Genomic DNA, 15,209 nt, shown 5'->3' on the forward strand with positions numbered 1-15,209 from the left:
CGCAGCCGGACCAGCTCCCTCCTACATCTGGCGCCTAGAGACCCTTGGGATCCCGCACACACTCACTGCCCTGGACCAGCACCCGACAGAAACCTCCCTGAGGGGCTTGGGTCGCCAGAGCCGCTGATCTCTGTCCCCTCCAACCCCGCACCCCCGACGGCTGGGGGGAGAGGGGAGGAGGCCGCGCGCCCCCTCCCCGGCGCCAACTCCCCCTGGCGGCCGCTCCCATGGGTGTCGCTGGGCCGCGCCATGCCTAAGGGGGCGCCGCGATGGGCCAGGGGGACGAGAGCGAGCGCATCGTGATCAACGTGGGCGGCACGCGCCACCAGACGTACCGCTCGACACTGCGCACGCTGCCCGGCACGCGGCTCGCCTGGCTGGCGGAGCCCGACGCCCACAGCCATTTCGACTATGACCCGCGTGCCGACGAGTTCTTTTTCGACCGCCACCCAGGCGTCTTCGCGCACATTCTGAACTACTACCGCACGGGCAAGCTGCACTGCCCGGCCGACGTGTGCGGGCCGCTCTACGAAGAGGAGCTGGCCTTTTGGGGCATCGACGAGACCGACGTGGAGCCCTGCTGCTGGATGACCTACCGCCAGCACCGGGACGCGGAGGAGGCGCTGGACAGCTTTGGCGGTGCGCCCCTGGACAACAGCGCGGACGACGCGGACGCCGACGGCCCTGGAGATTCGGGCGACGGAGAGGACGAGCTGGAGATGACCAAGCGCCTGGCGCTCAGCGACTCCCCGGACGGACGGCCCGGCGGCTTCTGGCGCCGCTGGCAGCCACGTATCTGGGCGCTCTTTGAGGACCCCTACTCATCTCGCTACGCCAGGGTAAGCGACACTTACCCATCGGAAGATGGGGCGGGGGTGGGGGTGTGTTCGATAACTGGACCTAGTGAGTCAAAACTGAAAGGGGTGCGTGTGGTGTGTGTAAGAGAGGGGATGATTTTTTTTCCAGGGTGACTAGTTTTGTATGTAGTAAGGTCTGTGTATTTCCGGATTTAATATGTATGAGCGAGTATGAATGGGTGTGTTTGTGTGTGCATATTTATGTAAGTGTGGTGGTGTAGATTTGGGTGGGTGAAGGATGTAGTGAGAAGGCGCGAGCATGTGCGTATGTTTGAGTGTGCAGGAGTGCCTTGCGTGCATGTGTGTCTGCAGATGTACACGGTGAAGGTCTGACCTCCCCTTTGGGTTTAGGTGTGGGGAGGGAAGCTGGGCACCCTTCCGTCTTCCCAGGTAAGGGCATCTGGGGCCAGCCAGGGCCCATGGACAAGGGCTGGAAGCCTGGGTCTGCTGCTTGAGATGGACCCCCTCCCTCCCCAGGGAGCAGCCTCAGGCCATTCTGAGGAGGTGGTCAGGGAGGATCATTATGGTTAATCACAGGCTTGGAAGTTGGTGTGGGACTCAGCTGTGGGGAGGTGGATATGACTCCTCTGAAACCTGCTCCTGGGCACAGAGGCTGTCCTTCTTCCTGGTCAAAAGGGCAGGGTATTGGAGGGGGCCGCTGGCCTTATGCCTGGACCTGTCGGGCAGAGAGGGGGTGTACAGGGGGAGCCTACAAGGAGGAAATCTGTGAGGGGGTGGGTCTGTCTTCACCAGCCACTCCTCTTTCCTGACCCCAGTTTGTTTCAGGGGAGAAAGGGCACCTGACCTTGGCCCCGCAGGTGGCCTCTCAGGATCAGTTTCCTCATCTGTAAAATAGGAGAGGGGTGGGCTGGTGACTTCTAAGGGGTTTTGCTACTGAACTAAGCCCAAAAGGGAGACACTGGTAGCAGCCACCTCCCTTGAAAGAGATGACCCCTGCCTGCACTGGACTCTGTCCTCAAGAGGCCTGAATGGAGCCTGAGGCATGAAGGAGAGGGTCAGAGGTAGTCATTTAAAGCAGAGCCCCTCCCCCAACCATAGCCACCCCCCACCCCCTACCTGGCAAACCGCTGACTTTGCCCACTCTTTCTCTACTGCTCCACAGGCCTTCCCTTCCGCCCATTAGAACTGAGGGGGGTGGGGAAGATGGGGCGGGGGAGGGGGCAGGAGTGTCTGCGGAGCTGCTGGGGATCATCAGTGTGGGAAGGGGCTTGGGGACACTGAGGCATCCACAGCAGAAAAAAGCTGTGTTTAGGCACAGGCCTGGTAGATTTGTTACTGAGATAAACACTCAGTGTCTTAGCATCCTTTACGGAGGGGTTAGGAGGTCAGAATGTTATACATTAAATCCTACAATAGATGTGTGTGTGGTGGGGGCGGGGGCGGATAACAGGGAGAGGGCCAAACTCCTCACGCTGCCCCGAAGGACCCTGTCCAAGGTCACCCAGGGAGCTAGAAGCTAAGCAGGACTAGAAGGAGGTCTCCTGGGACCTCATCCTCCAAAGAGGTGCCATCCTCCTGGCCACCTTGGGCTCATCTTTAGGGCTCTGACCTATGTCCCTGAGTTTCAGAATTGGCAGGGGTCATGTGGGGCAGGTTCCAGCCCCCTCCCCTGTCCATCTTCTCCCACGGAACATTCGTAGGCTGTGGGGTGGACTTCATCCAATGCAGATAAATGGGCTGGCAATGGTTTGGAGGCTTGTTGGTGTACAAAACCTTATTTAAAAGTCCCAATTCTATCAAGTGTCCATTGAAGAGCAGACTTGTAGGGAAAGCTGGGTAGTAAAGGGGAATAGAGATAAATTGGAAGGTGCCCTCCCACCCAGCCGATCAATGCTACTGCCTTCTCTCCCCAGTAGCCTCATAGAGTCTTTCCAACTTCCTTAGGTGACAGAGAGGACACTGGTGCCCACAGGGGGAGGGACCTGCCCAAGGGCACATGGAACCGAGGACAGAGCCTGGATTAGAACCCAGGCCTCCTGCTGCCCTCCCTCCAGCAGGCCTCGCTGCATTGCGCTGCCTCTCTGCGGCTCATCTGCGCAGAGACCAGCGGGCTGCCCTCCCTCCCTCCCTCTCCATCTTTTCTCTGCTGCTGCTGCTGCTGCTGCTGCCGTCACCTTTGTTTACCCCTCCCCCACAGGGGCCCCAAGCCTCCTCAAAGTGGTGGGATTTACATTTTTTTTTTTTTTGGAGATTTTAGGCCAAAATCCTGTATGTGTGTGACATTGTATATGTGTGTAAAAGAAACGCTGCAGGTGTGAAAGGATCTGTGCAAGAGAGATTCTTTGTGGCTGTGAGAGACTCTTCATGTGTGTGAGAGACTATATGCGAATAAAAATATGTGTGAGGCTCAGGGTGTGACGGTGTTGTGTGTGATGAGACTGACTGTGAGATCCTGTGTCTCTACCAGAGAAATTCCGTGTGAGAGTGAGAGACAGATTGTGTGTGTTTTGAGAGATGGACTTAGCGTGTGAGAATGAGACTGCGTGGGGGGGAGTGTGTATATGAGGAAAAGAGACTATATGTGTAAGAGAGATATTGTGTGTGTGTGTGTGTGTGAGAGAGAGAGAGAGAGAGAGAGAGAGAGATATCGAGATCTTGGGAGAGCTGTGAGACTTGAGGTGAGTGTGAGTGCACTGATGTGTAAGGCTGTGTGTGTGTGATACAGACTGTGTGTGAGAAACTGTGTCTGTGTTGGTGTGTGTGCTTGTATGTGATGTGAGAGAGACCTTGTGGTGCCTGGGTGTGAGTGTTCCTGGAGGAAGATGAAAGTGCAGGCCAGCTTCCTGCCTGCTGCCTCGATCTCCTGGGACCTCTGAGCCGCCTTAGTGAGCGGTTTTGCTCCTCATTTCCCGTCAGTAGAAAGACTCTGTAGCCCCGGCCAGTTGTTGCATGGGCCAGGTGGTGAGGCACCTCACCCAGGCCTTGGCATTGTCTCTGGAAGCTAGGGGCTCCTTGGCTGGGGTGGGGGGTCCCATCTCTTTAGTGGTGACAGAGCAGCTGGTTCCCTGGCCTTCTCTCCTGTGGTTTTCTGGGTACCCAGGCTGAGGGGTGAGGGGTGGGGAGGTGAGCTGGGACACAGTGAGCCCAGCTTGTATTCTGGGGCAAGGGGTGAAGGAAAGGATGACGATGCCATTATGTGGCGAGGGCTGTGCGGGAGCTTCCTGGGACTGTGCGAGTAAGAACTGTCCAGAGGAGGTGATGCAGGGGGAAGCTTGGAGGGACAAGTAGGAATTGGCCAGGCAGATGGCAGGGAACAGCAGTCCCAGCATGCAAAGCCGTGGGAGGCGTGGGAGCAGGCAGGACCGTGTTGGGGCCGGCCCGCCCTCCTCTCTTCCTTGGGGGCAGGTGCAGGTCTGAGGCCTTTGGCTTTAATCTATGATTTGCATGTTGTCATCAGGAACATTGTTCTGTGTCAGGTCAGGGCCAGTGGCGAACCCTGTGCTGGAGAGTATCCCGCGTGTGTGTCTCTGTGTGTGTGTTGACATCTGTCCCCTAGAGTCACTTGACCTTCCAAAATGATGAGCAAATGCCAATGGGAACCCCTCCTCCATCCGCCCCACTGCCCACCTCTCCTCCAACTCTAGGTCTTTGTCACTCTGTCTTGTCCCCACCTCCATGGGACCTGCTGTGTTCCAATGCTTCCTCAGCTCCCTGGGAAGGAAATTCACCTAGTGGCTGGGATGAAGAGCCCAGCCAGAGATTTCTGTTTTTCCCTTGGGTCCCAGCTGACACGGGACTCTTGGAGCCTTGGCTTGTGAGGCAGAGGGCCTGGGGACAGAGCTGTGATCAGGGCCTTTCCAGGTAGCTTGCCCCTCAACCCAGAGCCCATCTCCCCAGATCAGGAAACCCGTGAGGAGTGGTGAGGGAGCCACCCCAAGTGCTCCCTGCCACAGTGTATCCCCCATTAGGTGTTCTCTTTCCCAGGATGCTTTTACAGGTGTCCTCGTGTCTTTGAATGGTACCTTCAACCCCCTAACCCCAGCTCCCATCCTAGTAAAGAAAGGCACGAACCCAGCATCTCCTAGTCAGAGTCTCAGCCTCTTCACCCCTGAAATAGGCATAGCGATAGAACCCACATCCAGAGGGCTGTAGAAAGATTAACTGAGGTAATATGTGGGGAGCCCCGAGTCACAGGGCCTGGCATGCAGTAAGTGCTCAGTAAATGTTGGCTGCTGGTATTACTCCTATTAGTTGTATTATTATTTTACTTCATGATTTTCTAGACTCCATCCTTTGCCCTCTGTCTCCATGTCCACCCTCCTGCTTCAGGACACCACTGTTTCCCTCAGGCAACCTTTCCAACAGCTTCCTGACTGCTCTCCCACCTCCAGTCCCGGCCCCTACAGTGCATTCTCCACTTGGCAACCACAGAGGCCTCTTCAACTCACAAATCTGACAGCTCACCTCCTTGCCTGCTTAACACCCTTTGTTGCTCCCCCAGCCCATAGCTGCCTGCTCTTCAGTCTCCTCTGGCCTGGCTGTCCTCACCACTCCCCGAGCTCCAGCCACCCTGGCCTCATTTCAGTTTCTTGCAGGTGCCAGGTCTGCCTGCCTCGGGGCCTTTGCATATGCTGTTCCTTCCGGCCCACTCTTTCCTCCTGGTTCACACCCTGCTTCCAACATCCTTGGCGATGCCTTCCCAGACTCCACAGGCTGGGTCAGGATTCAGAGCCAGAGTCCTTGCCTTCAGAGAAGCTATCTGGTTTGTAGTAAAGTGTTCATTAGCAGCCTTGCTTGATTCAGGTTTGTCTCCGCCTCCAGACGCTAAGCTTCTTACATAAGCAATAGGAGCTATTATGATGACAGATGAGGAAGCTGAGGCCCGAGGCCACAGGTGAGCAGGTTATTTGGGGGGCTGGTTCAGAAACCCAGGTCTCTAAATTCCTGCTCAGTAGCCTGGGAACCCCACCCACCTTAAGACACTTCGGGAATGTTTGGAGCCTGGTGCTCTGGGGGCAGCAGTCTGTGCTCCCTAACTCTGGGCAGGAGATCTAGCATCTGCCAGACGCTTTGGCGGAGATTAGCTCGAGCCTCCCCCGAACCCCACCCCACCCCACGTTGTCTCAGTGGTGGGGGAGGGGGTCTGGTGGGGACTCATTGCAGGGTCTGGCCAGGGATCTCAGGGAACTTCCAAGACAGCTGAATATAGTGCTACAGCTATTCTGAGCAGTCCCATGACCAGTGTATTCGCTCCGGACCAAAAGGTCAGGGCCTCAAGCCACTGTCTCCCATCAGCCCCCAGGCCAGTCTGGCCACCACCCGGGCCTGAGCTTCCCTTCCCTGGGTGCAGGCTCAGAGGATACTGTGTGTGTGTTTGGGGGGAGCGGGGAGTTAAGAAGTTACAGGGATTGCTGGCTGCCCAGACCTTATTCAATAGGGGAACCACTTGGGTGGGAGGGACCACCCTCCACATACATGGGACAATTGGAGCAGATGGGTGCCCCCAGGCCACCTCTAGCCACTATTCTTATCTAGTGGAGAAGAAACAGGCTCAGAGAAGGAAAGACTCTTGCCCAAGACCACACAGGAATCAGTGAGACTCAAACTCACACCACCCAAGACTCTTGGGCCAGGGTCTGGCCGTTTGCATTTCTTTTGGCGCTCAGCTTTCGAAGAACACCAAAGCTCACCTGTGGCATTCTTTTCCTCTTCCCTTTATTTCCTCCCCTGGGGGAGGGAGAATAAGCAGTTACCTGCCCTCCTACCTCTCTTCCCCACTCCTCCCTCCGGGCCCAGCACAGCTAGGTGAGACCGCCACAGGTCAGTCCACCCAGATTCGCCAACATCCTGCTCTTATCATTCCCCAAGCAGGATTTTCCAGAACCCCCTTCTTTTCCTGAGTCACAACACTACTGTTTACTAAGGCATTTATTATGTGTCAGAAGCCTTAAGAGTTTAATTTACATATTCTCATTTAATTCTCACAAAAATCCCATGGAACTGTATTATTATTATTATTAGCCTGCCAATGGCACAGATGAGGCTGCTGAGTCGCAGAGAAGTTTAGTAACTTATCCAAGGTCACTTAGCTGACGAGTGGTAGAGCCAGCATTCAGACCTGGGTCTGCCTGCCACCAGAGTTCTGCCCGTAGCCACTGCTCAGTACTGCCTCCTGTTGCGTCCAAGGATGGTGGGGGTCTGTGGCTTGCTGCTGTGGCCCAGGTTTGGGTGTTTATCTGGTTCCCTCCCTCCCCCACCAAATACCCTTTCCCAACAACTCAGCCAATGAGAGTCCTGCCCAGCCATTTCTGGCCCCTGAACAATGGTAAGTGAGAGTTCAGCCTGGAGGGGCTAAGAGATGCCCTGGCAGCCCCAGGAAGAGGGTTTCCGGAAGGCGCCTCAAGCGACTCCCACTGCAGGCTCCATAAGGCCCGCAGGGAGATGGCAGAGAGCTTGGGAGGATCACAAGTTACCCTGCACGAGGCGATGCGTGGTAGCAGTGCTGGCTCCTCCTCAGCTTGGCATTCCAGGCCTTCTGCTCTGGAACCTACCATGTCTCCCGCTCCCTTCCGACAGGCTCCAACCTCTGGCTTTTGCTCATCTCTTCCCCTCCTTCAGTGTCCTTTCTAGTTTTTGCTGAACACGAAAGGTCACCAATTCCTAGCCTGGCTACTCTGGCCCTTGATGCCCTCCTTTAAGAGTGAGGGATCTGGGTTGGGCACGGAGTCACCAGGCTTGCAGGATTTGAGGTCAGCTATGGAGGCTTGTGGCTGGGGACAGGCAGGTCCGCAGGACTAGGGACCTGCCCAGGTCTGTGGAGAGATAAGGCCACAGGCAAGGCCCCGGTTGCAGGCATCATGCAACTGAGCCGGATCAAGACCTGTAGCTAGGCCATCAAACCAACCAGCTTCCCTTGGGCAAGTTCCATGGTCCCTTCAGGCTGCAGTTTCTCCACCTGTAAAATACAGAGGTCATTCTAAATGACCATCAAGTCCCTTCCCAGGCCCAGCATTCCGGGAGTAGAGGAATTCTGGGCTTCAACTTCCCAGAGGCTCTGTGGGAGCCACGCTAGTCCTTCTCCAGCTCTCCTTCCTCCTCCTCGGCCCAGCTGTTCTCTAGGGCACCTGTGAACTCTCCTGGCAAGGGTGCTGATCCCAAGTGGTAGGAGCCCATGACAGCAGGGCCTGAAGAGTTTCCTCCTACACTCACTCAGGCTCCCTCAACCTGCTCTCACCCATTCATTCAAGGCACAGTAATCACGCTCTGCTTGGGGTCTGTTCTGGCGCTGGGCCCCTGGGGGACATCCTGGGCAGTGTTTAGAAAAGGAGAGTATAGCGCCCCTCCCCCCAAGACCTACTCATTCAGAATCTGCATTTTTAACAAGAGTCTCAGATGAATCATCCGTTAGAGTCTGAGAAGTACTGATGTGGGCAACAGTTCCCAGTCGAGGGGAAGTGTCAGGATACAGAGAGGCCTGGACGGGTGCGTTCAGGGTAGCAAAGCTTCACAGGTGATTCTGACCTTTCCTGGTGCCCAAGACGTTGGCGTCAGTTAGGGTGATGGGCCTGGGCATGAGTCCCCAGGTCAGTAAATGGCAACTGTGTCCAGTTGCTCAAACCAGAAACCTTGCCATCATCCTGGCCTCTCTTTCTCTCACACCTCAGCAAATCCTGTGGTCTTCACGTTGAAAACTTACCCCGTCTCACCACCTTCACCGCTACCTTCCTGGCTGAAGCTGCATCTTCTGTCCCCTGGATGGCTGCAAACTGCTTCTGTCCTTGCCAGCACCTTCTCCACACCCTGGTCAGGGCCGTCCTGGTAAACCGCTAGTCAGACCGAGCCACCCCGCCCTGTCTCCCTCGGGGGAGGAACCCAAGTCCTCATGAGGGTTATAAGGAGCCCCTGACGATCTCCACCGAGTCCCTGCATCCCACCCATCCCTCTGCTCCCCTGCCTCTCTCCTCCGGCTCATCCTGGCCTCCTTGGTTTCCACCAGCAGCTGCTCTGCTTCTGCCTCAGGACCTGTGCTCCTGAGATGCCTTCCTTGCGGGAGGCAGGGGCGGGGGGGGGGGGGGGGCACTTTCCCTCAGATTCCTCCCTCACCTGCAGGTCTGCACTCAGATGTCATTGTCTAGATCGCACCCTGCCATTCCCTTCCCCCCCTCATACTTTCCTGTTTTCTCCTTGGCATTCACTGCCATCTAAGTATGATACTTATTTACCTTGTTTCTTGTCTGTCCCGTCCCCCCCCCCCCCCCCCCCCCGGTACTGGAATGTGAGTCCCACGAGGGCATGGAATGTTGTCTCTTTTATACATTGTTCTTTGCTTAGAACCTAGAACCGGGTCTGGCACATAGTGGGTGCGAAATAAATATTGATTGAAAGAATGATAAGGAGGCCACAGTTCAAGACGCAGGTCAGACATTGGCACATCACCTTTGAGCCTGTTACTGGTTGGCCCCCTCCTTCCTTGTCGCACCTAGAAACACAGACCCTCCATCCCACAAGCCTGCAGCCCCCGACGGAGAGGCGGAGGCTGAGGCGGTACTGGGAGTGCTGGGTGCCCTCGTCAGGGTTCCACCTGCCACTGTCACTGCCCAGGGCCAGGTGAGGCCCTTCACACGCTGGCCCCTCCATCTCTCCAAACTTCTCCACGCGGCATCAGCCAAGCACCTCCAGCAGCCGTGGCTCAGAGGCTAACAAGCTGTTTTCTAAAACCAGGATGCACAAGCTCTTAGGATGGTGACATTGCAAGGACACGGAGTTCCCGGCCCACTCGGTCCAGCCCAACACCCAAGTCCAACTCCCTTAGGACTCTGTTTCCCCTGATGGCCAGCTAGGTCCTTTTTCTCCTTCTCCCTTCCCGACTCCTTCCCCGTCCACTTCCCTCCCTTCCCTTCCCCCTCCCATGGGCCCCTTTCCTCTACCAGTTGTGTTGGTGGGAAGTTGTAGGCATTTGTTGCTGGCGTTCTACACAGATTCTATCCCTCGAAGGCCTAGCGTGCGTTTTTCCCCCTGAATCCCCCTGCTTTGAGCCTTTGTTATGTCTTCAGTAGAAAGTGGGCGGGCTTCTCAGCCGCCCCCTCTTCTTGGCTACGTGACCTGGCGCGACGACCTGGGGCCTTGTTCTGTCCCAAGAGCGCAGCCTCTTGAGCCAGGAGACCTGTGTTCGAATCCCAGCTCGACCCCTTCCCAGCTGTGTGACCGTGGACCAATTCCCTAACCTGTCTGCGCCTCACGAGAGGGATATTAATAGCATCTGACTCGTAAGGAAGTCGTTAGGATAGAACGTGTTAAGCACTTCGCCTAGAACCCCGAACATCAGGGCCTAATTACCATGGGTTCCATTATTGTCTTCTTATCAGTGCTTGGCTCTAAAAGGTCCAAGCAAACCCACACCTGTCCCATCTGCTTCCTTCTTTCTGCACTGACTCTCCCTTCAAATGCCTCTCTAGGGGGTCCCCTCACCTGCCTTGGGCCAGATTTCAGAGTGCCTGGCTTCTGCCTTGGTTCTGCCACAAATCTGCTGTGTGTCCTGGGCAGGTCACGGTCCCCTCAGAGCTTCAGTCTCCCCATCTGTTGTAATGGACTGCTCATCTGGGCTCTACCGTCCTGCCCTGTATTGGGGAATGAGAGAGATGAACGATGGAACTTTCATCTACAGGTGGAGAGGGAGGGAGGGCCATTGACACCAGGCTGTGGTCATGGTCAGGCGCCAAGTATGGGGACCTGACATGCTGACAAGTATGCCAGCATGGAGAGGCTGGCAGGCGGGGGTATGCATCACACCTCTTTTATAGGGGATGCTCGGGCACAGGGAGCAGTGGCAGCAGGAGCCTGGCAGACCCCAGGAATTGCTGCAGGACAGGCGCTAGGGCTGGGGCTCCTACTGGTGCCAGTGGGTGGTACCCACCTTGGGGCTGGGCTGCCCTGCCACACCGACGCCAGGCGGATGGGACGAGCTAATGTTAGCTGAGGTGACCCCAGACAGCTGAGCTCAGGAGGCTGCAGGGGCCAGCCTCGCTGGGCCAGGGATCAGATGCTGCTTCAGCCTGGTCCATGGCAGCCAGAGGAAACTTTCTCAAGCCTGTGCAGGGCCTCGGGTGCCCCATCCACCTGATACAACCCAGACCATGCTGGCCTGGCAGGCCTGATCCTGCTCACCCTGGCTGCGGCTCCAGTGCACAAACCCCTTGGACTACTGCCCCTAATGTCTCCCTGACTTTACCTCTTTCCTTTCCTGTCCTCAGTGCAGGAAGGGACTTCTCTCCCTACATCCCTACTCTGTACATAAAGAGTCTGTGTAGGTCCCCGGCCAGGAGCTGCTGTTAGCACTCATTCATTCAAAAAATATTTATTGAGCACTTACTAGGTAACAGATACTGCTCTAGAAGCTGGGAATAGAGCAAAGGATAAAACAGTCAAAAATATCTGCCCTTAACAAGCATATATTCTGGTGCAAGGAGAATAAAAAGAAGCAAATGGAAACATGGAATATAACGTGTGTCAGACGGTGAGGAGTGTATGGAGATATATAATGGCGGTAATGGCCCAGGAAATCTGGGCGGTGGCAACTTCAACTAGGAGGGCAGGCAGGTGATGTTTCAGCGAAGACTAGAAGGAGGTGAGGGAGGGAGACATGATATCTGGGGAATAAAGGGAAATGCGACATGCCCCAAGCAGATGTGTGCCTGGGGTTTAAGACACAGCAAGAGGCCGGTGTCCAGGGTCAGCCTTAGAGAGCCAGGGAACAGTGGCAGGTCAGAAAGAGCAGAGCGGGCCTACCCCTCATAGGGCCTACCCTTGGGCTCCCTGGGTTGCCAGTTCTTGGCTGTGTTCATATCTGCAGTCCCCTCCCCTGGCCACAGGGGCTGCGCAGTCTGGACCTCCAGGCAGCTGGGCCTCAGAGAGGGGGCCTCTATCATCTCCCTGGAGGAGATGGTGGGGCCACTCATGGCCACCACACACGAAGGGGTGAGCTGTTGTCCCCTGAGGGGGGCGTGCAGCTGGAGAGAAGTTGGTGAGGGAGCCGGAGGTGAGGGGCCCTTCCAGACAGCGCCTGTGAGCAATTTCCATTCTCATAGCCCTCGGTGGCCGCTCACCTGGCTCTCACTCCAGGTGTGCTGAGAAGACGGTTGGTGTAGTGGTTAGCATAGCAGACTGGAGCCACACTGGCAGGGTCCACACCTAGCTGTGTGCCCTCTGCAAGCTTCAGCCACCTCAGCCGAGGGGCGTTCATAAGAGTCCCCATGTCAAGGGGCTGCTGTGAGACCAAAAGAAATAAGCCACAGAAAGCCCTCAGCACAGTGCCTGGCACAGCCCAGTGTCCCATCAGGCACTGCTGTCATTCTCACCATTTGGCACGTGAGGCCTCTTTCTAGGATGCTCTGCAGACACTGGCCTCACACCCTGGAGGCTCTGAGAATAGGAACCTAATGTCTTCAGCGGCGGGGGGCGGGGAGGGGGGGGTCTGTGACCAGGGAGGCTTCAGTGGTTCCCGGGAGTGTCTCTACCCCTGCAGGTGGTAGAATAGGGAAGTGAGACTCCCTTGGGCCTTGTCACCAGGACTGTGAAATGCTTCAGACCCCAGCCCCCCACTAAGGCCAGCGTCTCACACTTAGAGATTGATGTTTTATGCTCAACCTCAGGGGCTCTCTGAGCAGCTGTGAGAAACACAGTCACCTGCTGAGCTACCTCGAGCCAGCCAGAGCCCTGGGCTGAGGGCCAGCGGCTGGGCTCCTGGAAGCGCATGTGGCTGTCATCTGCTCAGGGTTGCCCAGGGCAGTGTGCTTCTCCCCGTGTTGCCGTGGTGCTCCTAACTTGTCCCCTGACCAGTCCACACACCAGGAGCATGGCCCTTGTCCTGCTGGGCCTTAGTGTCTTCGCCTATAAAGCATGCATAATGATGTCCCCTACCTCGCAGCAATGCTGGGAAGATCCACTAAGACCAGAGGCAGAAAGATCATTTGTGAGGGAGAAATATGGCTCGCTGCAGGGCCCTGTGCAGGAGGAGACCACCATCTCAAGGGCAGGGCGAGTGTTGAGAGGGGACACGGCAGAGGTGAGCGCACAGGCCTTGGACCTGGCTGGCCTGGGTTTTGGTCTTCCCGCTACCTCAGTGTGGGCTGGGGCAAGTGTCATCTGGCTGAGCCTGTTTCCTCCTGTGTGAATGGAGGGAGTCTCAGGCCAGAGCCCCAGGATGGTGCCTGGCATACAGGGGGCCCTTACCAGGGGTCAGACCTGAGGCACCGTTGTCACCCTGGCCCTGAGTCCAGATTCCCCAGGGAGCTGGTGTAATGAGGCCCTGGCTGAGCCACAGAGACAGGGAGCCCGCCGTGGAAGCCTTGTCCGATGGCCCCACAGCCTCGGGGGCACGAGCCACTGTCGCCAATGATATATTTAGCGACACAAAGGTCAGAAATGCCGGGAGCTGGCTTCCTTCTGGGCGGCAGGAGTCGTCTCTCCCCGAGGCCTGGCTGTCACCATGCAGATAATTTTTTCCTGTCTGGCCGTCAGGGATCTGAGTAAAAGCCTCAGAGTGAGGAATCACTGTGGTTTGCCCTGGCTCGCTGCGTCTTTCCATGGCCATTGGCCCTTCTCCAACACCGCTGTGCTGCCCTTGGGAATTCCAGCAGTCCTGCCTTTCCAGGTCACCCACCCTTGGCCTCCAGGCACATCAGCCGTGCCCCCAGCATGCTCTGGCTCCCCCTGCCTCCTGCCTTTGCCTATTCTGTTCCCTCCACTAATATGCCCTTTCCTCCACCTCTACATATCTGAATGGATCCTCCTCCAAGGCCAGCTTTGATGGCCCCTTCTGTCTGGAGCCTTTCCTGATTCTCCCCCTCCCCCCCTCCCCGAAGAGGCTGCTCTCCCAGAGAATTCTTCCTGCCCTTGACCCAGCGGACCTGTTGAGGTTACATGTCTTCTGACAGCTGCAACCTCTTAGAGGGCAAGGACCAGCTTAAGCAATGATAGTGCCTGTTATGTAACATAGAGCCAATCAGTCTTGGCTGAAGCAGCAGCCCTGTGAGGCAGAAGGATTCGATATTATCCCCATTGTATTGCCGAAGGAAAAAAATGCCCCAAGAGATTAACTATATTTATATAAGACCACGTGGTTAGTAACTGGTGAAAGGAGATTAGACCCCAGTCTTCTTTGGGGGATTAAGAAGGTAAATGAGCAGGGCCAGTGTTCCTTCCTGCCCTACTATGCTATGGTTCTCTGGTCAAGAATGAGGGGGACAGATGGATGAGGGACCAGTGGATGAAAGAATGGATAAAAAGATGGGTTTATGGATGGGTATGGATGGATGGAGGGAGGGAAGGATGTATGGATAGATACCCAGATGGGTGGCTATCTTCGTGGATGGGTCAACAAATGGATGAATGTGAGGGTGGATGAATAAATTCCTAATCTCTAGGCTTCAAGGCAAGAGAGGAAGTCCCACCTCTCATTAAATGAAAACAGCCCAGAGAATGGCACTTGGATGCTCAAGACTTTAAGGTGGAAGGCAGGGTGGAGCAGCCCAGTGCATGTGTGGAGAAGGTGGGTTTGCCGGGTGCAGGAGAAGGATGGTTTGTGGAGTGAGGGAGCTGGGAACTGGAGGCAGGGACTGGCCTAGGGAACTGGTCCACTCTCAAAGGTTAGAGCAGCGGTTCTCAACCTGTGGGTCGCGACCCCTTTGGCGGTCGAATGACCCTTTCACAGGGGTCGCCTAAGACCATCCTGCATAGCAGATATTTACATTACGATTCATAACAGTAGCAACATTACAGTTATGAAGTAGCAACAAAAATAATTTTATGGTTGGGTCACCACATGAGGAACTGTATTTAAAGGGCCAGAAGCTTGAGAACCACTGGGTTAGAGTCTCTGATGGAGCAGCACCAGGATAGGCTGGAAAGAAGTTGCCATGTGACAATGGAGGCGTCAGGCCCAGGGTATTTCAGATTCCCTGAAGCCACTGGAGGGTGGACAGTGAGTTGGGGATTGGCCTCTGAACCCCAGAACATGCTGAGCATACCTGAGGAATGTGCCTTCCTGAGGTATACCAAGGAATACCGAGATCCACCACCTTCCCACTGCTCTTTGCTGCCAATCCCCAGGCTTTAAGATATGAGCTCCAAGGCTTTCATTCTAATTGCCTATCAAGGGCCGATAAAGGGACCATGAAATAGGTGGCCAGTAGTTGAGCTTGGCAGGGCCTGGAGGCTCAGAATCTGTTAGCCTCGAGCAGATGCTTCCAGCTGGAGCTAAGGATCTCCATTCGCACCAGGCACAGCGCTGTGAGCGTCTGTACTCACAGACACAAAGCCTTGCTCCGGTGTCCGCCGGCACCAGGCTGCACCCCCCCACACATACACTGACCCCAGCAATCTCCCTGGGAAACC

At 56.0% G+C, this 15,209-nt stretch overlaps 1 protein-coding gene across 2 annotated transcripts in view; it reads left to right on the forward strand.

The window, feature by feature from the left end:
• Positions 1-254: 254 nt before the first annotated feature.
• KCNC1 (potassium voltage-gated channel subfamily C member 1) overlaps positions 255-15,209 on the forward strand; it is a 41,248-nt gene continuing 26,293 nt past the window's right edge. For both annotated transcript variants that reach the window (XM_059709064.1, XM_059709065.1), the window contains exon 1: positions 255-839. In XM_059709064.1, coding sequence (XP_059565047.1) covers positions 270-839 — 570 coding nt within the window. In that variant the 5' untranslated portion in view covers positions 255-269. The remainder of the gene's footprint in view (positions 840-15,209) is intronic.

This window comes from Myotis daubentonii, chromosome 9 (genome assembly GCF_963259705.1).
Source record: "Myotis daubentonii chromosome 9, mMyoDau2.1, whole genome shotgun sequence".
Taxonomy (NCBI): Eukaryota; Metazoa; Chordata; class Mammalia; order Chiroptera; family Vespertilionidae; genus Myotis; species Myotis daubentonii.